The sequence below is a fragment of the Cariama cristata genome, unplaced genomic scaffold (genome assembly GCF_000690535.1).
Source record: "Cariama cristata isolate BGI_N322 unplaced genomic scaffold, ASM69053v1 scaffold29839, whole genome shotgun sequence".
Classification (NCBI taxonomy): Eukaryota; Metazoa; Chordata; class Aves; order Cariamiformes; family Cariamidae; genus Cariama; species Cariama cristata.
Window position 1 is genome coordinate 23310 of NW_009634561.1, and position 25812 is coordinate 49121.

Here is a 25812-nt window from a genome sequence, read left to right on the forward strand (position 1 = left end):
GATCTATTAGTTATGGTGCAACAGGGATTTACAAGAACTCTCTCTACTGAAGCCTCTAGGAAACACTATTGCTAAGAAAAATCGTGCATCTTTGTGCTTTTGAATACGAAATTGTTTGGGTGACCCATATAACTTCAGACTCCTGCATTAGTGAAACTGAAAACTGAGCAAAACCAGCTGCTTTAAAGGCTTTCCAGCTTGCTTGAAAAAGCAAAGCATTAGGCTATTTTCTCTCTCTTTTTTTTTTTTTCTTTTTTTTTTTCTTCCCCTCCTTGATGTCCCTACTTCTACTGAGGTTCTTCTCTTCTCTCCTCAGGTCTGGTACCGAAGAAGGCAGCCATCACCGAGGTGAGATGTGTAAAGCTGGCCTTGAAAATCCCGTGTTGAGAAATAAGAACGTAGAGCTCTAGAAAACACTTCGACCTGACTTTTTTTTGAGCAAAGCTGGATTTCAAAATACATTTAAGATTACTGAAAAATTGCTATCTGTTACTTGGGAGAAAGAAAATTAGTGGCAGATCTCTGGAATCCCTGTGTTGGCACCACCACAGCCACAGCGGGGTTGTGAAGGGATTATGCCCACCACGTGGCCAGTTTTAGCTGTGTGATCCGTGACGTCTGTAAGTTAGTGACTGAGGGCACCTCTTCCACACCACATCAGAACCTGAAGGTGATATAAATGGAGAATCCATGTATTGGGCATCTCCAGGGGTCTGTGTTGGGTCTCACTCGCTCCTGGGAGTGAGTCAAGGAGGCTGTAATTTGTGAAGCCGTAAAAGAGGGGGAACATCTCGAGGGACTGATCTCACACACATAATCCAGGTCGCAGGTTCCTGAGTCACTGTTACCTTCTGGAGCAAAACTCTTCACAGTTGGCAGCAGGGAATCTAGTAGGAGGATCTGTGCCTGAGAGCTGTTCCCTGAAGCCCACACACTTGGTTTAGGGCATCATGTTCAAATGATTTTTGTTTGATCGAATTTTCTGACATACCCCTTTACATTACTCACCTGGGATGATGAGCATTTGTATACATGAATAGCAAAATCGTCCCATAAAACTGCCAGGAATGTGACACTTAGATTCTTTTCTGCCTCCCCAGAAATATGCGTAGTAGGAAGCTCAACTTCTGTGAAAGTTGATTGCTTGGTTCAATGCACAAATAGCTCCACTTTTTCTTGCCCTGGAAACACAGTCACAGGTAGAGCAAGAGACTATGGAAGAGACTTTTGTTACTGCGTTTCATATGATGGCAATCTCGTAACCAATACCTGTGTCTGTTAATTGCTTTGAGAGGATGATGATGAGCTCTGTGGCGAGACAGGACGGTACAGATTGAGCTTACATGTAATAGGAACCGGCTTGTTGGGTGGAAGCTGCAAGGGAAGGATAAGCTGTACTGCTCATCATGGGAAGAAGTACTCGCAAGCAAGCCTGGCTGTGCTAAATGTTAAAAACGGAGTAGGAAATAAGATTTTTTTTTTTTTTGAAGGAGAAATCAGACTGCCCCTTAGCACGAGAAGTACGAGTAGTTTGACCAGAAATAGCTGCAAGCTCTTGATTAAAAGCTAAAACACAAAGAACTTCTGTAGTCTGAACAAAATTATACATTGTCTGCTGTAGAGATCACTTCTAAGAGATGTCTCTTGAGAGAGACAGTGATATAATATTGTCACTTGGGAAATGACCTTGGATCTCTCTGCACGCTGCTTAAAGGAACATCCAAAGCCTGGCTGCTCTTTAATGTAACAAACCCCTAAATGTCACTGGTGGTTCATGGGCAGTTTTAGCCATCTGATGTGCTCTGCAGTCTGCTGGGACGGGAGGAGAGCTGAGGAATAGGTGAGATGTTGCCCTGTGGCAGGGCATAGAGCTCTATGCCTGGGGTTGCAAAAGGAGCTGTATCGGACTTCACAAAACACGATTCCGTTGGCTTGTTAAAGGGTGCAGTCACAATCTGCTCCCTCCTGGATCAGCTAAAAAAGGCCCAGGCAGACTCGGAGGAAGAAGAGGAGGAGAATGAGATAGGAGAAGGTTTGTTCTCACTCTGAAGTGCTGGCGGTCTTATAGTGTTTCTGTAAACTCTTCGCAAAACTTCAGGAAGAGCTGTGATTGCAGTTCACCCTGTGTGGGTTTGTACTTTGAATTGTGAGTAAATGAGATCTCGTTTAATGCATTATCTCCATGTGAATGCAGGAATGGGGTTGTGTTGTCCCTGTTATCTGTTTCTTATTTCTCCAGTGAAGCGCGAGGTATTGGTATGACACCTGAGGGTATGGGATTTCTAAGACTAAACTTGCTGTTTGATTTAATGCATCACTGTTTTAAATCAATGAGAAACTGCAGTCAAGCAACGGGGGAATCTTGGCAGCTGGGAAGCAGGCAAATCTTTCCTGAGCTCAGCATCTTTGCTGAGGGCTCTGCCCAGTTAGTACTGAGGGTGTCAGATGGAGCGGTTGGGTATTCTAACTCTTCTTGTCACGAGGGATGGATGTATAATTCAAACAGCCTTGCTTAAAGCTTGCTGGTGCCAATGACACCTATTTGCAGATTTTTCTCTAGCAGTAGAGAGCGATCCCTCTGTCCTTGACAACCATGATAGTGTGGTTGTGCCTGTGCTGCTCTGCTTGTTCTTGCAGGCCAGGTCAGATTCTGTTCTGGACTTTAACCATGCTCTTTCGTTGCAGGGACCATCACTACCAGGACAGCCTGGCCAAGGAAAGAAGATAGGTCATCGAGGCGTTGATGCTTCTGGTGAAACCACCTACAAAAAGGTTTGGTTTTGTGGAGTGGGGAGTGGCAGCTACATGTAGGTGGAGGCTGAGAAGAGAAGTTGGGGCCCAATAGCTACCAATCTGATTTAGGTTTTGTGTAGCACCCTTGTCCTGCATAATCTTGCAAAGAGCAAACCGGAAACCTTAATCCATCTCTTCAGCAGCTGGTTGGACTTGTTTAGCAGTATGTAGTGCCTGAGACAACTCCACAGAAGTCATAGACTTGACTGTATTGTAATATAGGGGATGTTATTGCGATAATTGGCTGTGAAATGCTCACTGACTGCTCTTTTCTTTCTGCCAGACCACCTCATCCACTCTGAAGGGGGCCATCCAGCTAGGGATTGGATATACTGTTGGCAATCTGAGCTCCAAGCCAGAGAGAGATGTCCTGATGCAAGACTTCTACGTGGTGGAAAGCATTTTTTTCCCAAGGTGAAGGAAAGAGGGGAAACAAAACAAATGGATGAGTTATCTCTTTTCCTCTCACTGATTTTTTTTCAAAAGAGCTTCCATCTGTCTTTAGATCAGAGTTGGATGCTCTGAATGTTTTAAATATGCATCCATTACATACAAACATAACAGTGGGAAGTGTTAGATTCTGCAGTACATTGGTTTGCAAGGAAGTACAATGTGAGATGCAGTGCTGTATGCTTGAGTTTGTATGCTTGGGTTTCTTAGCCTTCCTACATGCTTTCCTTTCTACCTGTCTGTCTGGAATTTCTTCTGTGAATTTATACCACATTTGGGATGGAAGAAACTTATTTTGGGAGCTCTCCAACTCTGTGAATAAACAAAGTTCATAAAAACTGTATTCTCTATGTAAATATATTCTGCTTGGCAAGTGGTTGTTCCTTGCGTTCTTTGGAAATAGACTTTGGCAGATAATTTAAAACCTATTTTCCTGTTGTCCTGCCACAGAAGAAAGATATTTTTTTTTGTTGTTCCTAAGATGTCTTAAATATACAGTAGCCTTGTTGTGACTGTACATATATGGCGAATGGTAATACAGAGGCCCTGCTCATGTAATGTCTATTCTATGCAGCGAAGGAAGTAATCTCACCCCGGCTCACCATTATGCCGACTTCAGGTTCAAGACCTATGCACCAGTGGCTTTCCGGTACTTCCGAGAACTCTTTGGGATTCGTCCAGATGATTATTTGGTACGGATGCATTTTTTTCTCTATCTTTCCTCCTTTATTTGAGATGGTCTGGAGTAACAGCAGAAATTTGCCCCTAAATCAAGGCTGTCAGCAACTCTTGCCTAAAAGGGACAGGAAAGAGTTGAGGAATCCTTCTGATCCTAGCAAGGAGTAGGAATAGGCTGTGGATTTAAGGACTCCATTCAGTTTTGGAGGCGATCCAGTCACAGTCCCAGCAAGACCAGCACCACTCAGCTCAAGTCTTCGTTTGCCAAGAGGTAGCTGCTAGCTTACATTGGAGGGAGAGGAAATGATCTGCATACAGTGTGTGGTGTGTAAGCTATGCAATGGGGTTCCCTCTCTGTTGCTTGTGGTGACAATAACTTACTGTGTTTACAAGAAAAAGGAGTTGTGTTCTTCTGGGTGCAACCCTGTAATGTCCCCTGGGGCTCTGAGGACAAAGATGGGAATTTTTCCTTGTGTACTCACTTGAGAGCTATGTGAGTGTAGTTATTTTAATCATCTTACAGAGACAGAATAAAATACAGCTTGTTCTTGAGCTCAGAAAGCTCCTCAGAGCTGGAAAAGCTGTTTTTAAAATACCTAGTAGTACAAACTGTCAGAGCTTGGAGTACACTGGCGTTGAGTTTGGTCCTTTGCGTGTATGTGATGTCCTGCTCTTTAGAAAAGGGCAGTTGTTGAACTGGGCAAGGGAACACATCCAAATGAGCACATGCCCTCATTGACAATTTCTGCAATGACTGCATTGACAATAACAGTGGTCCCCATCTGTGCCATCCAAGATAATGCTGGCTGATTTGATGAGTGGCTCAAAATTTGGGTGAGGCAAAGAGCCTACCTCAATTGCAAAGGTCACGGCTCTGATTTGTTGCTTCTGCTTCCCCTGATTGTCTTTGCCTGCCACAGCAGCAAATGCCTTTAATTATGCCTGAGATAATTAACTTGATAAAGTCTTGGGTCATTAATCTGTGCAGGGCTGAAAGCTGTTTTCAGTACGTAATGATGAGCATTTAATTTATTGCTCTGACTCTGTCCCTTATATACCCTGCCTCCCTCTCCCCATCATACCTCTTGCTGTGGCAGCTCTGATGTGATACTGCCCTGAACCCACTCGACCTACACAGTTACCTTGGGGTTGGTACCTAGCTGCAAAGTGCATATGCGTGCTTGCGCTTTCTTCTTTTTTTTTTTTTTCCTACTACTAGGCAGCATTGCATACTGATGTCTAGAAATGTCCTCCCAATTCAATTCCCAGTGCAGTACCACTTGCTGTGCTTACACAGCTCTGATCCCTCTTCTCGTTTGGACACCTGATCTAATACTTTTCATGTGTTTCCAGCAGGATTGAGGGGCTGAGATGTGGCTGTAAAAATCCTCTGTAACAGGGGAGCACAAGGCCAGGCCAGTGCATTTTGTTCCCTCCAGTGCAGTGATACCCTGAGCAGATTGTCATGTCTCTTAAAATCCTATCTTTCGGTCTGCGCTTGTGGTAATGTGCTGAAAGAAGCCTAAATGTGATACACACACAATGGGAAAAGATAAGATGTCATTATGAAGCCTGAATGTCACCGAAAGCAGATGATTAGCTTGATTCTGAGCAGTTGGGATGCTCTGAACTGTAATCTCAGTCTCTAATTGTAAATTGTCCATCAGCTTTGCTGCTTAGGCCTAACCTATAATGAAAATAGTTCTTACTTAAGCTTTGTTATGCCTTAATCTCACAGGGAAACAGCGTGCTAGGGAAAGCCCTCAAGGGCGTAGAACTCAACGTGCAATGAGTGGGGGCTAAAAACCTCATCTTTTTTTCTTTTCCTCCCTAGTATTCATTATGTAACGAGCCTCTGATAGAGCTGTCAAACCCTGGTGCCAGCGGCTCCCTCTTCTATGTCACCAGCGACGATGAATTCATCATAAAAACTGTGATGCACAAGGAAGCTGAATTCCTACAGAAGCTCCTTCCTGGCTACTACATGGTGTGTATCACCCAGCACCTTGGACCCGACTTGGGTTTGTTGTGGCAGCTTTTCTGTCCAAATCATCACACAGGGCATGTCCTCTGCCTGGGTTTCGTATGGCCCGCCCACCCTGTGCCAGCGACGATGTTAACAGTGTGTAGTGAATCCAGTCCCAGAAGCACAAATCCTGCCAATTATTTGCAAACTCCATGGGTAAACTTGAGGCAGATAATTGTCCCATAGCTTGTAGGCATGTTCTGGCCTGAAAATGGCTTCCCAGATGTGTGTTTCTGGGTGTCCTTTTCCCAGCACTAGTTTGTTCTCCTTCACTTGGCACCATGCATCTGCCTCAGCCTGGCTTTGAGGATGGCTGTTGATTGCAATAACACAACTGCCTTGATTTTGTGGGGAAACCACCGCTGTCCTTGCATATCTCCCAGATCTGCTATTTGACAGAGTTACTCTGAAGGCAGTTGCTGGTTGTCCTGGCTCCCACTACCTGCAGTACCAAGCTAAAGACTCTTGCGGTACCAGCCAACTTTGCACATCCAGTCTGCTGCAGATAGTTGTTACCTAAATGTCAGGGCTGGCAAGGCGATATATTGAGACCCAGAGGACTTGCGTATGGTGACAAGTAGTAAATTGGAACCAAACCCAATGTTTTGGCATGTAAACCAGGAGCTGTCTCCCTGCATAACTGCCATGAAGGATCCAGCTCTGTAGATGAAGGCACTGAAGTTCAGATAGAACACGTGGATGTGTTTGCCGAGGAGAAGGTGATGGCAAGCAATGTTAGTGCTGCCCTATCTGCATGAATGTTGCGGTGGATTTGATTTATGTGATCATACACTATTTTAATGAAAATGTTTGCCTCTATCAATATTTACTGGGGGAAATTTGCCAAAGTGAGACAGGGTCTTGGGTGCCTCTAGATAACTGACAGCCAGTTGCTTGCTTTTGCAAGTGACAGTCAAGTTCGTGGACAGGATGAGGAGAGCATTGCTTCTTGCCTAATGTATGTAGGAAATCAGGTGGAGGGTTTTGAATGGGCATGAAGTTGCACAGTTGTCCTGAATTCTGCAGTTGTCCGGGCTAGCCATCAGTGTAACTAATTAAACTGATCTTACCTGTCTGGTGCAGAGTTATGTGCTACCTGTTGTGGCATTCCAGTGTTTGTGGGTTACTGTAGTGCTGACACATGATCTGTCTGCTGTTCTTGGGAAACCTATCCAGTGTAAAAGGAGTCAATGGAAAGCAAACAGAGTGATTTCATCCCGAGTTACTTGAAAGCTGGGCAAGTGCTGTTTGTGTTTGGTCTTGCCTGCCTCTGATGCTTTTAGCTTGCACCATGTTAAAGAGCGCACTCACGAAGAGGGCCCATTCATATGCCCAGTTAGGGGAGATGAGGATGGGTATGAAATTTTAATACAATCGTGCTTCTGCCATCTGTCAGAGAATCTGTCGGGTCCATCCTTTCTTTCATAGCGTGCAGAGATGTTCTGTTTACTTCCCAAACTTTCCCGAAGCTGAACAAGCAAATCATACCTGTCATATCATTCCTAATAATACCACTGCCTAAAAAAAGGACATGATAGCAGAGCAGGATATCCGTGTTTTATAAAGCCAACTGTGTTTTATAAAGCAGCTCTGCAAAAGGAGGAGAAAATTAATGTTGTTTTGTTTAAAAAAAAAAAAAAATAAAATACCCTGTCCCTGATTTATTCTGGGCCAGAGAAAGGCTTTTGATTTTTTTAAAAAAAAAAAAAAAATAAAATACCCTGTCCCTGATTTATTCTGGGCCAGAGAACGGCTCTTGATTTCTGACACTTCTGAAGAGTTGAAGATAGCTGTTATTTTTAAACTTGAAGTTCCCACTTATTGTGTTTGTTTCTCTTCCAGTTTGGTTGCCCTTTTTTAGCCGCTGTTGATGGGGAAAGCAGGGAATTTCCGGACTTGGTTATTTGCCCAGCGAGTGCTGAACATCTCATTCCCTGTATTCAAGGCATAGTGGTATTTTCAGGTCCTAAAGCCACTGAAATGCAAGAGTTTGTCAAATGTGTACAGTAAGCTCTCATGTAAAGTTCAGAAAGTCTCTAGGTGAAGAACCCCTAGTCTGACTGTTCCAAGAGCTGTTAAGATGCTTTGTGTTGAACACAGCAGGAGTCTTCTGCCAAAATGACCTTTTCCCATGCTTTTTTCCACCCCTGCTGCAGAATCTGAACCAGAACCCACGGACACTGCTACCGAAGTTTTATGGACTGTACTGTGTGCAATCAGGGGGCAAAAACATCCGTGTGGTCGTGATGAACAACATTCTGCCTCGCGTGGTGAAAATGCACCTGAAATTTGACCTGAAAGGCTCAACCTATAAACGTCGGGCATCCAAGAAGGAAAAAGAAAAGTCCAGCCCTACGTACAAGGATCTAGACTTCATACAAGATATGCCCGAGGGTCTGATGTTGGATGCAGACACCTTCAGTGCATTGGTGAAAACATTGCAACGAGATTGTTTGGTAAGAAGGGGGGGCAGCTTGGAGAGCAGGTTAATGAAGTTCTGTGGCTCTTGAGCATGAGGAAGAGCAAATGATTGAGAACCTTGCTAATCGGCTAACCCCAAAGCAGGATAAATCCCTTCTACTGCCGTTTTCCCTGAAAGCAAAGCAGTGGAGTTGGATCTCATGACAGCCTCTGAGGACTGAGGCTGCATTCCTTTGCCTGGTGCATCAAATTGTGGCAGCCTACTCCACTTGTAGCTGGTCTGTTGGGAGTAAATAAATTTTTCCTATGCAGTGTGCAGCAGATATGTGGTACAACAGTGTTATTTGCAAGCCTTCAGCCCTTTGAGTTGATTGTGGGATGGCCAAAGTCTATGCAATCAAGTCCAGAGATGACTTGGTTCAGAAATGTTCAAACTCTGGTGAAGGAGTTGTTAGTGGGAATGTGGATGGGCTGTTCCATGCTTTGGAATCTGTGCTGTATTTGAGCTGCTGGCCTGATGTTTTGTCTTTGTTCTTAAACTCAATACTAACCTGTAGGTGTTGGAAAGTTTTAAAATCATGGACTACAGCCTCCTGCTTGGTGTTCATAACATAGACCAGCAAGAACGGGAGCGACAGTCTGAGGGAGCCCACAGCACGTCAGATGAGAAGCGTCCCGTGGGGCAGAAGGCACTTTACTCCACGGCCATGGAGTCCATCCAGGGTGGGGCTGCCCGGGGGGAGTCCATAGACACAGACGACACGTAGGTGAAAACCTGCTTTCCTCGCGCTGCTGGGAAGGGTGGAGGTGGAGGCTGGAGTAGTAAATCCCTAGTGAGGCCCATATGGACTGTTAGAATGAGCATCTCTCCTGGGCGTTATGGAACTGCTGCCAGTAAAGCAGTGTGGCTTGAAAGGGGGAAGCTGGGGTGCAAAATATTTCCGTAAGTCTCCAGCCTCGCAGCGGTCTCTCTTCTTAGGCCAGTCTGTAGGTTGTCAGCTCCTGTAGTGGCCTCTAAACATCCACCCATGCTCTGGGGAGGAGAAACTTGCTCAGTGCTAGCTCAGCATCCAAATACTGGAGGGGAAGTAGAGATCAGCTTGTCCTTAGGAGCTTGGAGTTTGTTCTCCATCACTTTGGAATCACTGACAGTACCCTGAGGTTTGTGGTTAGCAAACAGCAATGTAGCCAAGTGCTGGAGTAACTGGTGGAGCTGTTGGTTGGGGGAGGTTGCCCAAAACCTGTCCTGTGCTGTGCCCGATCTGTGGCTCTTGGGCTGCAGGCGGCTCTCGTGACTGTCTCTCTGGCTCTGTGGACCAAGCTTGCTAACAAATGGTGGAGTTTGCTGTTTGTTGCTGTCTGTAACCAGCTGCTCCAGTTTTGATGGAGGATCCGTCACAGTGGAGCCAGGATAATACTTAGATGTTTCCATTCTTTCAAATAGCATCATTAATTGCAGTGGCCTGCCTGATGCCTGCGTGCTTTTGTTATGTGCTGGTGCTAGTGGTTGCTGCACTTTTGGCAGGACTGATATTAGTGTGGATAGGACTGGAAATACCCTCGTCCTTAAAGGTTTGCTGCCCTAAGAGTCAGACACAGCTCACGCTGACCTAATAAATAATCCGATCCCCAGAATAAAATGTCCTGTAGCTAAGAAAAAAAAAAATCATGTGGTGCTTTCTGGCCCAGACAGAGCCGTTGCCATACGACTCGGATGCTGTCCTCGTAGTTGGTGTCTGGCAGTCCAGGCTGGCGGTAACCCCGGGGACACCTTGTGTGAGATGGCCTGGCTCAGTAGGTGACTTCCCATGGTTGCGCACAAAGTGACTTTGCAGGTTTTGCAAAGTTGTATCCTACCACCACATGAGAGCCATCTTTTCAGCACTGCTGTCCACCCTTCTACAGGTCTCAGGTGTATTACGGCTGCTCTTTTTATGTCTACACTCGTTGAGGTTTTGTTTTACTTGCAGGATGGGAGGAATCCCGGCAGTGAATGGCAAAGGAGAGCGTCTCCTGCTACATGTAGGAATAATAGATATCCTTCAATCGTACAGGTAGGTAACTTTGCAGTCGTCTATCCTTTAAGTAGGTTAACATCTGGTTTAATACTGAATGAAAGCAGGAGGATTTTCCTCTCCTGAAGAGTTTGATAATGAGTAGGTAGGCTGCCTAAAGCCGTCTGTCGATGCATGTCGGAGGCTGTGGATTTTTAGCCTGTCATTATAACAACTGATAACACAGAACCATTTTTCTAAGATATAAGGAGTTGCTCATAAAGAAGTTTCCTGTCTCTGTGCCTAGAATGGGTAGCAATATCTCCAGGGATGGAAGGTTGATTTTTATTTTCTGCCCCTCTTCCAGCCCAGCCCCAGCTCCTCCTTCCCTGTAGGGTTTCCCCAGCAGTCCTAACCTGACTGCAGAGATGCCGGTGTGCTCAGCCGACCTCTCTTGGCTGGAGGAAAGCCACACTCTGGATGAAAGAGGAATTGTTAGCAGCTCAGTGGTCTCGCCTGTGTGGCTTATGAAAGGTAGCTTACATATAGAGTACATGCCTGAATCTGTCTCTTTCTTTTTCTCTCCACTTCTCCCCTGGAATTAGGTTCATCAAGAAGCTAGAACATACCTGGAAGGCCCTTGTCCATGATGGGGTGAGTGCCCGTACAGAGGCAGGAATTGTCCAGGCCTCGGCAGGATTACCTGCCTTGGCTTCGTTTATGCTAGTTGGTGCTGATTACCTTGCTATTTTTAGTGCCTGAACTGGCACAGTTGAAGCTGATGAAAGGAATAGTTCTTGCCTCTTATGCCTCCACAGCGGTGTAATGCCACTTATTCCCAATCAGGTTTTCTTGCTCACTCCACCTCCTCGCATGTTTAGCTGTCGTGCTACCAGCTTTCCTCCTCTGCTCCCATCTGTCATTTTCCTCCTCCCCATGATACCAGGAGCTGTACGCACAAGATGCGTGCATTGGTGTATGTGTCGAGAAGCTCTCCATTTGCTCTGTTTGGTGACTGACTGTGTTTCCACTTCAGTAAGCTATCTGTTAATAAACCCCTTTCAGTGTTTCCCTGTTTTCTTGTCTCCTGCAGCAGCCAGATCCATGTTTACAAAAGAGCAACCTTGGATGTGGAAACTAATTTTCAGCATTGCATATCCTAGCTTCCCTTAAAAAATAAGGCAAAGGAAATGTGTAGATGCCAAGTCATGGTAGCACAGTCAAATATCAGAAGCAGAGACAGCTTCAGCTTGCTATTTTAAACACAAAGTGGAAAAAATTTGAAATATGTGGAGACCCTTGGGTGAATTTTGGTGTCCGTGTCGTATGCAAAGGTATCCATGTGTGCTTTGAAAGTCAGCCAGCAAAACCAGGAGAAATTTCGTGTGTGTAATTGGGCCAATATTTGAAAAATCCAGGAAGCCTACAAAAGAATAAAATCACCAAAATCCATTATAAAATTACAGCAAAAATATAATCAAATGCAATCAAATCAAAGGCAATGCTTCAGGCTTATTTATAGCATTAATCAGATCATTTCAGTTAAGCCTTTCCATTTTAAGGCTCTATCAGTGCTAAATGTTGGAATAAAAAAGACTGCATTGGTTTTTATAGAAATTCTGCCTTGAGGGATAATTTTAAAATTAAACAATTCCTTCTTGCCCTTGTAGGACACAGTGTCAGTACACAGACCCAGCTTCTATGCAGAGAGATTCTTCAAATTCATGACCAACACAGTGTTTCGAAAGAATTCCTGTAAGTACCTAGTCCAAGAGGTTTTGCCCTTGTGATGTGAGGCAAGCCTTATCTCAATCTTACTGCTTCAGTCCACGTGGAGAGTTTCTGGGCCAGAGTCTGAGCAGGCTTTTCCACTGTAGTATAAAGCAAAGCTGGAGAAATGCAAAGCCTCGAGTTGTCATGGCTTGCTTTGGTCTGCTCAGACTCCCACCCAGGAGCTCTCCCTGCAGCCTAACTCAGCCCTTGGGAGATGGCACTTGCAGAGCATGTGTGTGTGTGTCAGAGGCCTCTCCCTATGAAGAGAAAAGTGTCTTTGATGTGACAGTAGGTAGTGGTGGTGGTCATTTCACCTTCTCTTTCACTCCTCCCATCCAGCTCTGAAGTCGTCTCCCTCAAAGAAAGGGCGTAGTGCCTTGCTAGCTGTCAAGACAGCTGGTCCAACTGCTGCATTTTCAGCTAGCCAGCTCCCCTCTGAAAAGGATGAAACACAGTATGATCTTCGTGCGGCCAGGAGTTACCCCACACTTGACGATGAAGGTGATGGTCTCGTTTGGTGGCTGATGGCTGTGTGATTACCCTCTTTTTCCTAGCAGTTCCTTAGGATCCTCCCCTGTTCTCCTCAAGTTCCCCACTGTGCACTGACCACATGTCTGCCTTGATGGGTAATTCTTCATTGCATGTCTTGCTGTGCTTTGTAGGTGCTAAACTTAACCAGGACAGGGGAGAAGGTAAGAGTATATTGTTTTGTCACAGTGCTAGCAGTTAGTTGATCGGGGAAGCAAAGCCTCTGCATCAAAGACGGCCAAATCCCTTCTTTGCAGCACTGTATGGTTCTGCAGTAAAAATGGTCGCTTGCGTCACTGCTGCAAGGCAGCCGCTGCGAACTGGCACCAGCAGTCATAGCCCAAAAGGAATCAGAAAGTTGAATTTTCCACCCTTTTCTCCCCCCCCTTTTTTTATAAGGCAGGAGTGGGAACTGCAGGACTCTAATGACAGTGTTTGGACAGTTATAAGGGGCAAGATCTTGCCATTGGAAAAAAAGACAAATGGCTTGGTACTGTGCTGCCTTTTCATGACTTCCATCTGGGCTGGATTTACAGTTGAGTGGTGAAGGACAGGCTCCTCCTCGAGTGCATAGGTGTTAGATTTCTACCCGTGCAAAGCAGGGAGCACTCGATTCATGTCTTAATTCACTTGGATATTTATCTCTGGTGATCCAAGCCTTTAATCCAGCTTTGGTTACCAGTGAAGTGTCTTCATTGGCATTACGTTTCCTGTAATGTCTCTCTGTCATGCTGGAAATGGTGCTTACTGGCTCTCTCTAGGGGATGCCTTGGGAGAAGCTGTTGGCGTTCATGAAGGCAGCCCAACTCCTTGCTTGTTTGTGGTTTGAAGTCCTGGTGAGGGTGTGCAGGTTGGTGGAACAGCCTCACACGGAGCTGGTGTAGGTAAAGTGTTGGTGGTTGAACTAGTCATGTTTTTCTTCCTACATCTCTCCTGCCCTTCACTCTGGGCCAGTAGGCAGACCAGACCTGCTACCCTGCACACCTCCTTCCTTTGAAGAAGCTACCACAGCCTCCATAGCCACAACGCTGTCTTCAACATCTCTCTCTGTTCCCGAGCGATCCCCTTCGGAGACCTCTGAGCAGCCCAGGTACAGGTGAGGACAGCTCTTGTCCCTGTTTTCACTGGAGCCAAGTGGCTGCTGTTCCTCTTCGTGCTGCAGATCTCGGCAGGCTGCCCTATGCTCTGGAATGCTAATGACCGATTTTAATTAAATCTCTCCTGGGAGCAAGCAGACACAGCTTTGATGGGATTAATTATTGCTGGGAGAAGTGTCAGCTGTTAAGTAGAACATCTCCCTCATGGGGTGGGGAGTTAGATTTGGGGGCAGCCTAGGATTTCTGTCTTAAATCACTCCTCAAACTCTACTATTCTGGTTTCTTTCTGCAGGAGGCGCACACACTCCTCAGGGCAGGATGGCAGGTGAGAAAAGTGTCTCATCTCTTCTTGCACTGCTGCACAGAGACCTCACGTTTGTCCCTGCGCAGAAGTCTCTTAGAGGGCTGAACGTGAATCTCGGCAGCCCCAAGATTTTGGTGTGGTCCTTTGCAGGATGATGGAGCTGCTTCCTGCAATCAAATGATCCACATTTCTTACACAGAATTTTCCTTAGAAGCAGACCTTTCAGTGCTTTGTAAAGAACCTTAAATATTACCCCTGTTATTTGATGGGAAAGGGAACAACCGAGTTGTCCAAATTTATGCACCCAACCAACACCAGAATCAAGGAAAGTTGTTTTTGTCCCCCTCTGGGTAAGCGAGCCTTAACAGAAAATCGTCTCTGCATCTGCCTGCCACCTGGGTGCGGTGGATGTGAATAGGGGAAAGGGTTTTGAGTTTGTGAGGCACTGAGCAGCCTTGGTTGCCAGAGAAGTAGCTTCTAGTGTTTTCAGAAACTCAGGTACTTTGAGGGGTTGTTTTGGTTTTTTTCCTTCCTCCTGTGGTGATAGGTGGCTCAGAGCCAAGGGCAAGGTAGGACAAAAATCCCCTACTGCATAGGAATGTGTGGATTTAGAGGTTCGTGTCATATAATTATCTTGCATATTTTTGCGCCAGTGAAAATGACCCCATTGCCTGTGTCAGTGGGATCTGCATGAGGACCCTGTGTTTGCTGCTGACCCTGCCCTATAGCATTCCGGAACATCTTGTAAATATTGTAGATGCAGACTTTGAAATGCACATCAGAGACTCAGTCTTGGATTGTGCCAGAGGAGCTGCTGGACAGGCTGACATCCTCTCTCCCTGCAATCAGTGTTTGGTGCTTCAGAGGAAGGCAAGGACTTTGGAAGATGAAGGTTTGCTCCATCTCACAGGTGTCTACCCTCGTTCCTAGCTTTTGCTGAGCTTCAGACCACATACACTGTGAAAAAATCCCTTTCCATGGTCTGTCTTAATGAAAATACCTCTGGATGCTGCATGTCACTGAATCTAGGTAAATTCCTGTCTCTGGAGGGCAAGGACCTACTTGCTGTTGATTTGCAGCACCTGTTGAAGTGTCAGGGACCTGCAATGCACCTCACCTCCTATGCAGAATCTATTGTCTGAAATTGCTGAAAATTGGAGACTTAAACTCAGGCACCGGTGGTAGGACCCATTTGGGAAAATGCAGTGACTTCCCCCCAGTTACTCCGGACTCCCTTGGTGTACCTAATGGAGGGAGTTGCTGTAGGATGTGACTCCTCATCTAGAAATAGGTCAGGTGATTCAAAGTACTTGTTCCTGGACCATCAAGGAGCTTAGCATCTTGGTCAGAAGTAGGTCTGTCACAGATTTGCCACAGCTACAACCACCCCACACAAATGTGGCTGCCTTTTGCTATTATTTTTCCTAGTTTCTGCATTTCTGATGCTGGTGTTTCAGCATGCCCTTTCTAGGGGAGCAGGGACCTGTGTATTTGTAGAGTACTCTGTGATCTCCTGGTGAAAGGCAGTGCAAGAACAAAGTTATTAAAGCGTGAATTTACATTCCTGAGCTGAAACGAAAAAGACCTTATCCAATTTGCTGAAGAACATGTCACACCTCTGATTATTCTAATCTGCTGGGGAATTCCCTCCGGGTTTCTTGAGATCTGCCCCTGCGAGGAAGAGAGGAAGCGAGTTCCCTGGCACCAACCTGGTCAGGAGTGCCGCCTGCTGGCTCCGGCTCCCAGCCAGGCACAGCGCAGAGCAGGATGGTGCTGCCGATGAACTTGGAGCTTGTCCCTTCCCTGAGACTGCCCTCGGCTTGGCAAGCGCCTGCTCCTCCTTCCCATGAGGACTATGGAGCCAGCCCCTGCTAGCACAAGCAATTACTTTAATAGCATGAGGTATTAAATTGAAGACTGTCACAAACAGCTCCTGAGCATGCAGATAAATCTGATGTTAACCCTGGAGCAGGCTTGAGCAGCTTTGGTGCGGTTAGAGTCTTGGAAGAGGTCAGAGGCTTTGGCCCTTGTGCGGTTGGTAGATAACGCCGGGCTAACTCTGGACACAGGTTTTCCCCAGAGGCCAATTCTCCTCTTTCCTCCTGTACTCCATTTGACACTGCCCATCTTTTTTGCAGTACTGACTAATTAATCCCTTTCCTCTTGTCCTCTTTTCCTACCTCGTTAGTCTTGAGCACTGCAATCTGACAGGAGTGACTCTCTTGTCTGGGAGTTTTGGTTATCCAAATTCTCAATCCTGGGAGGTCTGATTGCCCCCTCTGAGCTGAAATCAGCAGCTAGGTCTGTGCCAGGAGCTCAGTGCTGTGAGTGGCTGGCAGCAGGCAGCTGCGTGCCGGGGCGGACCAGCACAGCTCACTCCTATGGGAGATTCCAGTGCAAGAGGCTGGACTGACTCAGGATTGATTCAGGCTGACCTAAAATTGAGGACTGTGCAGAACTAGTGCCTAACTGAGCCTTTGAGCCTGTCTCTCTTCGCTTTCCAGGTCACACGAGGAAGTGCGGGTTGAGGAGGAACTTCAGCAGATCAGTGTCGAGCTGGAGCCCAAGTGTGACGTTGAGATTGTAGCTCCCGAAGAAGATGACAAAGAGTGAGTGTTTCAGAGCATTGGGCAGCTTTGCAGAGCCCTACACGGTGTCGGTTGGTCTGTGGCAACTTGTGCTGGAGGCTGACTTTTGTAGGGCACCAGCTTTCCTGGAGAGATAGGTGCTCCCCCAACAGCTCAGTGAAGCTGAGCACTGTTACTTCTGACCTGATGTTTCTGGATTTGACACCGGAACATCTTCAGCTCCTCTGTAATAAGTCATAGAGTCTTGCTCCTTTTCTGATCGCAGTGACTAGATTCTGTCATTTCTTTCCCGCTTCCAGAGAGGCAGCTTCTTCAGCCTGTGCCATTGTAACGTCCACAGCTACAATAGAGGTGGAGACAGCCAGCCAGGCCTCCGAACCAGCCAGCCAGGCCTCAGATGAAGATGACGTGCCAGTCACAGACATATACTTTGTAAGATACCTTCTCCACCTGGCCTGTTAAGGATGTAATGGGAAATGTTGGACGAGGCTGTAACAGTCTCTGTTTCAAGCAGTCAGGTGCAGGGCAGTATCTGCCCCATGCTGTCTTTGTGTTGAGCACCTCAAGATCTTAATGCTGGATGGGTTTTTTGAACGCGGGGAACTGGATTAACCCTTGGAGAACTCAAACCAGCATCTAGTGGGGCTCAAGTGGGCGGCACTGCTGCTGTGGATGTAGCTGTAGGTGTGCTGCTCTACTTCCAAGCACAAGTGCTGAAGGGCTTATCTAGGCCAGCGTGTTCACTCCCGGGACAAGCCAAGGTGAATGTAGGTGCAACTGAGCGGTTCTTCCTTCCTCAGCCAGAGAGCCTGGCTGCTTTCTTGAACACAAACATGCCACAGTGGCCTAGAGCCAGAAGGGAGGTGGTTGCAGTGGGGCTGATCTCAGGCTCTGGTGAACTCTGGCTTTTCCTTTCCCTGCAGGCAGATGCATTAGGTGATGCAGTGGAAATCTAGTGCTGAGACAGGGAGTAAGTGAGGTGGTTGCTGGTTGGCAGCAGAGTGCTGTGGAGCCTGGTGCTGTGTTCCTCAGTCAGCTCTGGCAATGTCTGAGCAGCTTCTGCAGACCAGAGAAGAGTTTTTAGCAACGTGTACCTGTCCCGTGGATTCCCAGAGCAGAGCTGAGGGTCTGACCCATGAGAGCTCTCCCCCATGCCTGGGCACTGCAACCTTCTCATTAAAAGAGGTGCCCAGCTCCTCCCTGCTCCGACTAGTTGCTGTGGGTTATATGGCGATGGAGTTGAGCTGAGCCCTTGTGATGAGCTCCTTCAGGCTAACCTAAAAATGGCAGTGTTTGCCTTTCTCTGTGCTTGTGTGACTCTGCTGCAGAGCTGCTCACTCATTGCCGAGTCGTTCTGAGGCTCGTGGGAGCTGTGGAAGGAATCGGCTCCATTTTAAAAGCTTGTTTGGGTTTTTATGCATGCTGTTCAAAATGCAAATAGCTCCCTCTAACACTAGCTGCTCTTTCTTTGCCTGTGGATGGCAGCTGTGTGCAAGCTGCCTGCAGATACTGCCTGCTCCACCGGCAAGCGTCTTCTAGCAAGGGTCAGCTCTTCTTCCTCCCTGTCCCTGGGCATAAGGACTCCCCCCAACTTGAGGATCACCTCTCTGTCCAGAGGAAACCATCTGTGTGCAGTGTGTGCTCACAGAGAGCGTGACTGACTGCTCATCAGCATTTCATACTTCATCTGAGTCCTCGAGTTTTGCATTAAATGTGTGTCGTGTGCTGTGGAGTGTTTGTCACTGCTGAGATGAAGGGAAAAGCTGATTTGGGTTCCCGTGGGTGCTCTCCTTGGAAAAACGACTTGTGCTGGAGCTCAAATGAAGCTGCAGCCAGAGTGCAGCGGGGCTTGGGCCACAGCTGCTCTCTTGCAGGACTGCTGCGGGGGCAATGGTCGGTGAAGGGATGCTGTGTGCAGAGGATGATTTGTCAAGTCCCAGGGGACTGTGATCTGATCTTTGGAAGTCTGCTCCTGAAAGGAGAGCACTTTATCCTCCTGTTCACCCACAGGGGAATAAAAGTGCAGAGATGGTAGCAGGGCACGGGCACCGCTTTTCCCACGCACGGCTTTCCTGCCCAATGATCCGTTCAGGCCTGGAGTTGCCCAACCCCTTGTTTTTTGCTTTCTCTTTCATCCTGTCTTTCACATCATCCTTTTTTCCTCTGTTTCCGTTTTCACTTCACTTGCCCTGGGGCCATCCAGTTCACAGATGGGAGGTACTGGATTTACTCTCCCCGCCAGCGCAGACTCCGAACCACCTCGCTTTCCTCTGGGATTGTAAGTGAACATGCTAGCACGTAGGGGAGCAGAGCTGCAGCTTTGAAACACTGGGGCCAGCACTCCATTTCTCCTGGATGCTGTGGCTCTGTATTGTGTGGCCATTAGGAACCAGCCCAGCAGAAACTGGAGAAGCACATCGAAATCACACAAATGGATCTCTTTGTAGGATCTTGCAGAAACACATGGTCTGCCCTGCTGTTCTGCAGGCTAGTGACCGCTTCTGCCATGGGATGGGCTGCAGCATCACCCAGCCCTTGGACAAACTTGCAAGCTCCAGACCTGGCCAGAGAGGCACGTGAGCCATTGTAGGTAATGTTAGGCTTGGCTGCCTTGGCCCAGGAAGCCAGACAGGGTTCCAAGGAGACCATTAGGATGTTTTGAAGCAGCTGAAAGTCCAGTTGCAAGTAGAACCTTTTAGGTTGTCTTTCTGGTGGCCGGGATGGTGAGCAGCTCATAAAGGTTTCCTTTCCAAAAGATGCAGAGGAGGCAGTTGAGCATTTAGGGGTTGAATCCAGAGCTCAGACTGCTCTGGGTTTTAGTATTTACCTTCTCAGGCTTTGGGAGAGCTGATGTCCTCAGAGGGTAACGGCAGTGCTGTCAGAGCCTCTCCACAAGCTTTTGTATAGCGTGGTCCTCCTGGCGCCTGCCTTTTTGGTACCGGGCAGGGGAGCGGTGGAGTGGACATCAGTCAGGGTCCATGGGGAAGCAGAGGCAGTAACATGCTCCTGGCCTTGGCTGATGGCATGAGGAAAGTGCTGCACCTATGTGGGCAAACAGGCAACCCCTCCTGGCAGCTCCTCCTGCCCCCTTCGGCTGGGTTTGGATGCCCAGGCACTGGGAGGGTTAATACCAAGCACCGGATGTTCCTTTATCTCCCTGCTGGGTTTGCAGCTCCCTGCATGCATTTGAGCTCCTCAAAGGCTCTGAAGGAGGCTGGCTGGAACATGCAGTTCAGTCAGGATGGATGAAAAACAGGATGTGGGGCAGGCTTTATGCACTGTTGAGCTTTCCTGCGCCTCTAGCAGAGCCCTGTAAGAAGCTCCAGGCAAGGGTTTCTCTTTCTTTCTTCCTCCCGGTGATCTCTGCTAACATAGCTGCAATTATTGATGGGGTTCAGCACGCAGAGCCCAGTGCTTCAAAGCTCCTCTGGCTTCTTGTAGTTTCTTGTACATCGTAGACTTGGTTCCTGGGCTGGGAACCCCCCCAGGCTTCTAGCAAGTACCCCATTCCATTCCTCTTCCTTTGCAAACCGCAGACTGAGTCAAAGTGGGCAGTTTCCTCTCTCTGGGAGCTGCTCTGGAGACAAAAGAGCCCATTTGCAGTGGAAGTGGGTCCCCCCTGGGAACACTGGAAGCAGACACCAGCCCTCGAATCTGCCTGGGCTTCTCTGTGCTGTGTCAGCAGCAGAAGTGCGTTGTCACAGCGATGCCCAGTGTTGTGATAACCATCTCCCTCAACATATGTCCCCTTCCCCCTCATTCTTTCCAAGATTCAGTTGTGTTTTGCCTCCTTTGTTGTACTTGTTCCCACCACCCCACTGTCTCCAAGACTCCTGGCGATAACTTTTTCCTTTCTGTGGCCACCATCCACTATGGTCTAACCCACCCATCTGCTGCCTTGCTTGGCCTGCAGGGAAGGGGGAAGGCACAGCAAACCAGATCAGGTTTCACTATAAAAAGCCCTCCTGGACACCAGAGATGCCAGTTTGTAGCATGCACAGGGCTCAGGAAATGGGAGGTTGAGAGCTGGGAGTGGGTAGCAAGAACCGAGAGCTCTGTCACTGCCCTTAGGTAAGTCACTTCCTTGTCTCTCGGTTTCTCTGGAGCTGGGGTGATGCTGTGGCAGGGAGCTGAGGTTTGCCTGGCATCTCAAGAGCTCTAAAAATCTCTCCCTGCAAGAGGAGAGGTTGTGCCATCCCCCCTGCAGCTGGAGCAGGATCCAGTGTCAGCTGCTGGCAGGCTGTCCCATGTCCCAGCTGGTAGGGAGCAGGTACGTACTGAGGATGAGGAAGGCTCCTCTGCTGAGAGCTGGCACTGAGATCAGTTCTCTCCCTCCAGGTGGACAGCTGTTCTTTACTGTATTGTTTCCTACTCTTTTTATTTTCTCCTTTTATTTTTTGACCTCTTCTCTCCTTTGCTCCCTGCTCTGCTGCTGCTCTCCTTGCATTCTCCCCGCCGTCTCTGGCCACTCTGGCAGCCGACAGACGAGAGGAGTTGGGTTTACTCCCCGCTCCACTATAGTGCTCAACTCCACTCTGTCTCCGATGAGGAGAGCGATACAGTAAGTGTACAAGAAACGTGTGCCGGGTGCCCGGTGGGTCGAGGTCGGAGCTTGCGCTCCCTTTGCAAGGTCAGCTTGCGGCCTCTGCACAGCACGGGGCTCTTGCATGGCTGTGGCAGAGCCCTGCTGCATCTCGGATCAGCTCTGTGGCAGCAGGCGAGATCTCCTGCGCTGGCAGAGACCCCGTCTGCTCAGCAAGGGTTGTGGCTTGTTCTGAATCATTTGGTGCAATGAAAGCTTTGGGGAGCTCAAGTTCTCCAGTCGCGTTGTCATTACTGGAGGATGCGAAACAAAACAGCGTTCTTTCTTCACGCTTCTGTTAATTCTGGGGAGTTGGCTGGGCTCAGACCTAAGCGATTGTTAGGGGCAGATGCTTGGGTGTTGACTCTCTTTTCTCTGCCTCTTGCAGTAATCTCTATGCAGACACAGAAGCCCCAGAGAGCAGCGATTCCCTCTGCAGGTCGATGTGTTCCCTTTTCGTTGATGCAGCCGTTCCAGTGGGATGGGGAAGAGCTTGCTGACACCAGTATTGCTGCACTGCAGGATCCCGGGCACTGCGTTATCAGAACGGAGCAAAACTATAACCGTGTATTTCTACTTATCCCAGATGTGGGCAGCAAAGAAACCACCCGCTCACCTGCAGCTCCCAACGGAGACATCCAGCTGGGTGTAGAGAATCCTGGGTAGTAACACAGTGTTTTCCAGACGTGCACTACCGTAGCTACCTATCCATGTGTGATACTGTGAACCTTTTTAATTTTTTAATCATGTATTTATTTCTTTTATCTTTGCACAGAGACAGCACAAATGTGCTTTTTTAAACATTTAGTTTACTGCACTTTTTTTTTTGGTCATATATTTGTGCATCAGAAAGGAGTGTGAGACCTCACTGGAGAATTGGTAGGAGCACGTTGTTGGGGAGGGCAGGGACCGGAGTGGCTTCATTTGAGGCGGCAGCGTGGTCTAACCAACTGATGGAGTCAGGAGGTTTTAAGGCTGTCCAGACTCTGCCACGGTTTTGCCGAGTGACCTAAGGCAAGTCACTTAACCACTCTGTGCCTCGGTTTCCCCTGTGCTAATGGGTGTACAGAACCCACTTCCGTTAAAGCACTTAAACCCTGGGATGAAAGGTGCTATGTAAATGCAATGTATTAAAGGCCATTGAATAGAATTGCTCCCATGTTACAGTAGTCCAAAGTAGCCATGCCAATTTACTTGGATTCAAAAATCGCTAGTGACTTCTCTTGATCTGTAACACTGTGCGGGGGCAGCAAACAATTCCTGGAGACAGTGACGTGGTCACCTCGGCTCTCCTCCGGACGTCGCGATGGGTTCTGTCTTCACCATGTGCTGCACTGCTGTGTCACCCCCATCCCTCTGTGCTTGGAGTCCACGCTTCATCTTAACCAGCTGCTGCACCACCACCTGCTCCGGAAACATGGGCACAGACGGATGAGAACTGTGCACCTCCAGGGATCAGCCGTGCTGGAGTGCAAGTTCTCCAGTCTGCCCGGCCCCAAGTGTGGCTTGTCTGGATACTGGAGCCACTTAGCACCTCACATGCTCATGGGTGTATACGACTGCCCAGTACTCGGGGGGTCACAAACATTGGGTTCACATGTATCCTCCATTCCTCAGGGCAGTCAGGCAAGAGCGTGCACGTCCGCGCACACTGGAAGCAGAAGCAGAAGCCTGGCTCTGCCACCTAATTGTGCCAGGCGGTGGTGTGTTCATGGACTCCGTTGGACAAAAAGCTGGGTGACTGGGATGTTGCCTGTGGTAACATCTGCTATTGGAAATCGCTGCTTCGGATGTCTGAGATAGTTTGCTTTTTCGAGGGCTGCAGGCTTTAGGCAAGAGGATTTGGTGTCACTGGGTAGTGTTCAGACTAGGCTCATCCATCTGTCAGCAGGACACACACCGTAGCATTGTCTTGAACTCGAGCAATTCCATCCTCATCTGCCGGAGAGAAGAAAGGAAATCCTTTAAACCAGAGAGGGCCAGGTCTTATTCATGTGCTTTACAAGCCTCACTTGAGAAAGAGGGTCAAAATCTCTTTATTCTCATAACAATCTTCAGACTGTCCTTGGGATTCCTTGTAGAGGAGTGGGGAAGGGGGACCCTTCTCTTGGGGCTCAGTCCCCCCAGTCTATCTTCACAGCAGCACTCAGGATGGGTTAATTCATGTCCCAGAAGGTAACTGGGCTGGTGGGAAGCTCTTCCCCTCTGCAGTGTGCTGAACTTTGGTAGGATCTTCATGACTTGATGTTTTCTTGCCTAGAAGTACAGGACCCAGACTTCCCTCCCCTTGCCTGCAGATGCTGGAGGCTGTAAGGTGTGCTTCGCTCGAGAGCACAGGCTGGGGATCTTGCAAGCTGCTGCCATTGGATGTATTCATGTATTTACCAAATAATCTATCAAAAGTCTTTAAAGAAACTCTCCCCTTTCAGTCGCTTCTTGACAGCTCGTTCACCCTGCATTGCTCCGTGACAGCCCCTGCAGTAGGCTGGGAAGCGACTCCTAACCCACCCCATCTGCTTGTGCCAGTCCCACCTGGGCTCCACAGGCTGCATGGGCAGTGCTGAGGGGGAGGCTTAGTAGTTTGGCAGGGGGGAGACGGGAGGAGTGCAGTACCTACAGACTGACCTGCCTCTGAGCTGAAAGCAAGAGGCTTCAAAATGCTAAAAATTCAGCCTTTGGCGTGATACCATGAGCAGAGAGGCCAGCGGGAGCCGTGTCCCTTCTGCATCTTCTGATGTTGCTCTTGGGTGATGCGCTGGAGGAACGTAGCTCTGGGGAGGAACCCGGGAGGTTGGGCTCGGGCTGTCTGACCCGAGGCCCAGGTGTCCTGGTACCACCTTGTTTGTGGGCTGGTCGGTTTAGCCTTGGTGGGACTTTCCAGCCATCTGAAAACAAGCATCTTGTTTAAGATGGCATAAGCATCATTAATGGAGACTTTATTCCTTCCCCTCATTTCAGGGGTCTCTAAAGCTGCTTAGCCTCTGTGCAGGGAGCGTCTGAGCTGCATCTCAGTGAATGAACTTTGCAAGCTGGAGCTGCGCTCGGTCCCAAGAGATATGGGGAAACCCAGACCTTTTGCAGCAGGTTCATTCCAAGCATTGCCTTTCCTCAAGCGTTGGGGCTTTTTGAGTCAATCCTTGTGCAGTTCTCTAACGCTGAACCTTTCAGAGCGAGCAGGTCTGGACATGGAGGGTTGGTTCTGCGAGAGGACGTACAAAGCAACTTTGTCAACGTGACGGGACGGGAAGAGCCTTCCTTTAGGGAGCTGCTGGTCTGAAATGGAAACTGCCCCTTTTCAGGCTCGCACAGGCTCCCTGCTGTGCATCACCTACTGTCTGGTTAGCTCAGTGCTGGAGAACTGCTCCACCTCCGCTTCTCATGGAGGCTAAAAGGACCTTGGAGTTTAAAGTTTGCTCTCAGCCCACTTCTCTGTACTGTGCTGCAGCATGAGAGTGTTGGGGAGCCCTGGAGCATTTCCCAAGTGCTGTCAACGCTGCCTTTGCAGCATGCGCAGAGTTGGAGAAGCACAGGACTAGGTCTTGTTCACAGGAAAGAAGAGAACCGCCACCCATCCTTGGTCTGAATGTCCTTCCAGCTCATCGGGGACATAAGTTGCTTGTACTTTCTCTGTCAGGGCTTTTGCTAGTGACCCAGCAGCTCGCTGACAGGTGCTGTCCCCGGTATAACCCCCCTGCTCTCTCCATCATTAAAAGGAGGTATTGTGTTCCTTTTACTCCTCCAAGATTTGAGCAGAGCAACCCTGCGAAACAGCTGGTTCCCACATAGCCACCGCTCTCCTTCATCCCCATCATCCCAGCTGGGACCCTCAGCTCTATGGGACGTGCCCTGAATATTGCCCGGTGCTGAGGCTGCTGGTGAGCTTTCGGCTCGGGTTCTTGCCAAACTGCAGGTGGCTGTTGCCTGCCAGGTATGGATTTGGCAAGAGAAAACTGGCATCTCTCTCTCTATGCTTGCTGCCAAGCTCCTGTAAAGGCTCTGCCCTTCACAGGCATGCGTAGAGCAGAGGCGTGGGGCAAACTGAGTTGCCGGTATCCAGAGCCCTGAATGTTCGTGTTCAAACTTTTGGCTGCTGTTGCCTCTGCGGTGAGTGGTTTAGGCCGCATGTGCCGAAATTGCACTTTGGGAAGTTTTGGTTGTTTTTTTTTTTCAGTGAAGCCAGAACGCTCGTAGGTCTTGGCACAGGGCTGGCACAGGCACAGTGGGGTTTGCACGGGCTCCGTCACCCTGGGTCCTCGCTGGGCTCCCAAAGCGCGGCCCGGCCCAGCGTTCCCCCTTTTCTCTCATTCCCAGCCAGCGCCGTGCTCCAGCTCTTTCGGAAAAGGTCAAGGCGAAAGCCACAGCTCAGGCGTACTGGATCATGTCTGGTTTTTCTTTCTGTTGATGTCTACATTAGCTCCCAAGTATGTTCTATTGGGTGTTTGTATTCCCACTCATCTTCTGTGTCCGCTCTGTGCGTGCACCGTGTAACGAATGTATGTAAGTAGGGTGGTGCGGGGGGGGCTGGCCGCCGGGATGTGATGCCGACCCGTGGGTGTTGTCATGTTTCTCTTCTTTTTG

The 25812-nt window shown here is 48.5% G+C and overlaps 1 protein-coding gene across 1 annotated transcript; it reads left to right on the plus strand.

Annotated features, from left to right (window-relative positions):
- Positions 1–316: 316 nt before the first annotated feature.
- Positions 317–22035, plus strand: PIP5K1C (phosphatidylinositol-4-phosphate 5-kinase, type I, gamma; the record flags this gene model as incomplete). Its single annotated transcript, XM_009707202.1, has 17 exons — positions 317–348; positions 2686–2772; positions 3077–3207; positions 3818–3935; positions 5756–5908; positions 8104–8403; positions 8926–9131; positions 10339–10422; positions 10968–11016; positions 12033–12117; positions 12475–12636; positions 13621–13759; positions 14053–14085; positions 16569–16673; positions 16952–17084; positions 21130–21213; positions 21623–22035. Coding segments are annotated over 17 exons (1904 nt in total), but the record flags the coding sequence as incomplete, so codon positions are not given.
- Between the last annotated feature and the right edge of the window lie 3777 nt (positions 22036–25812).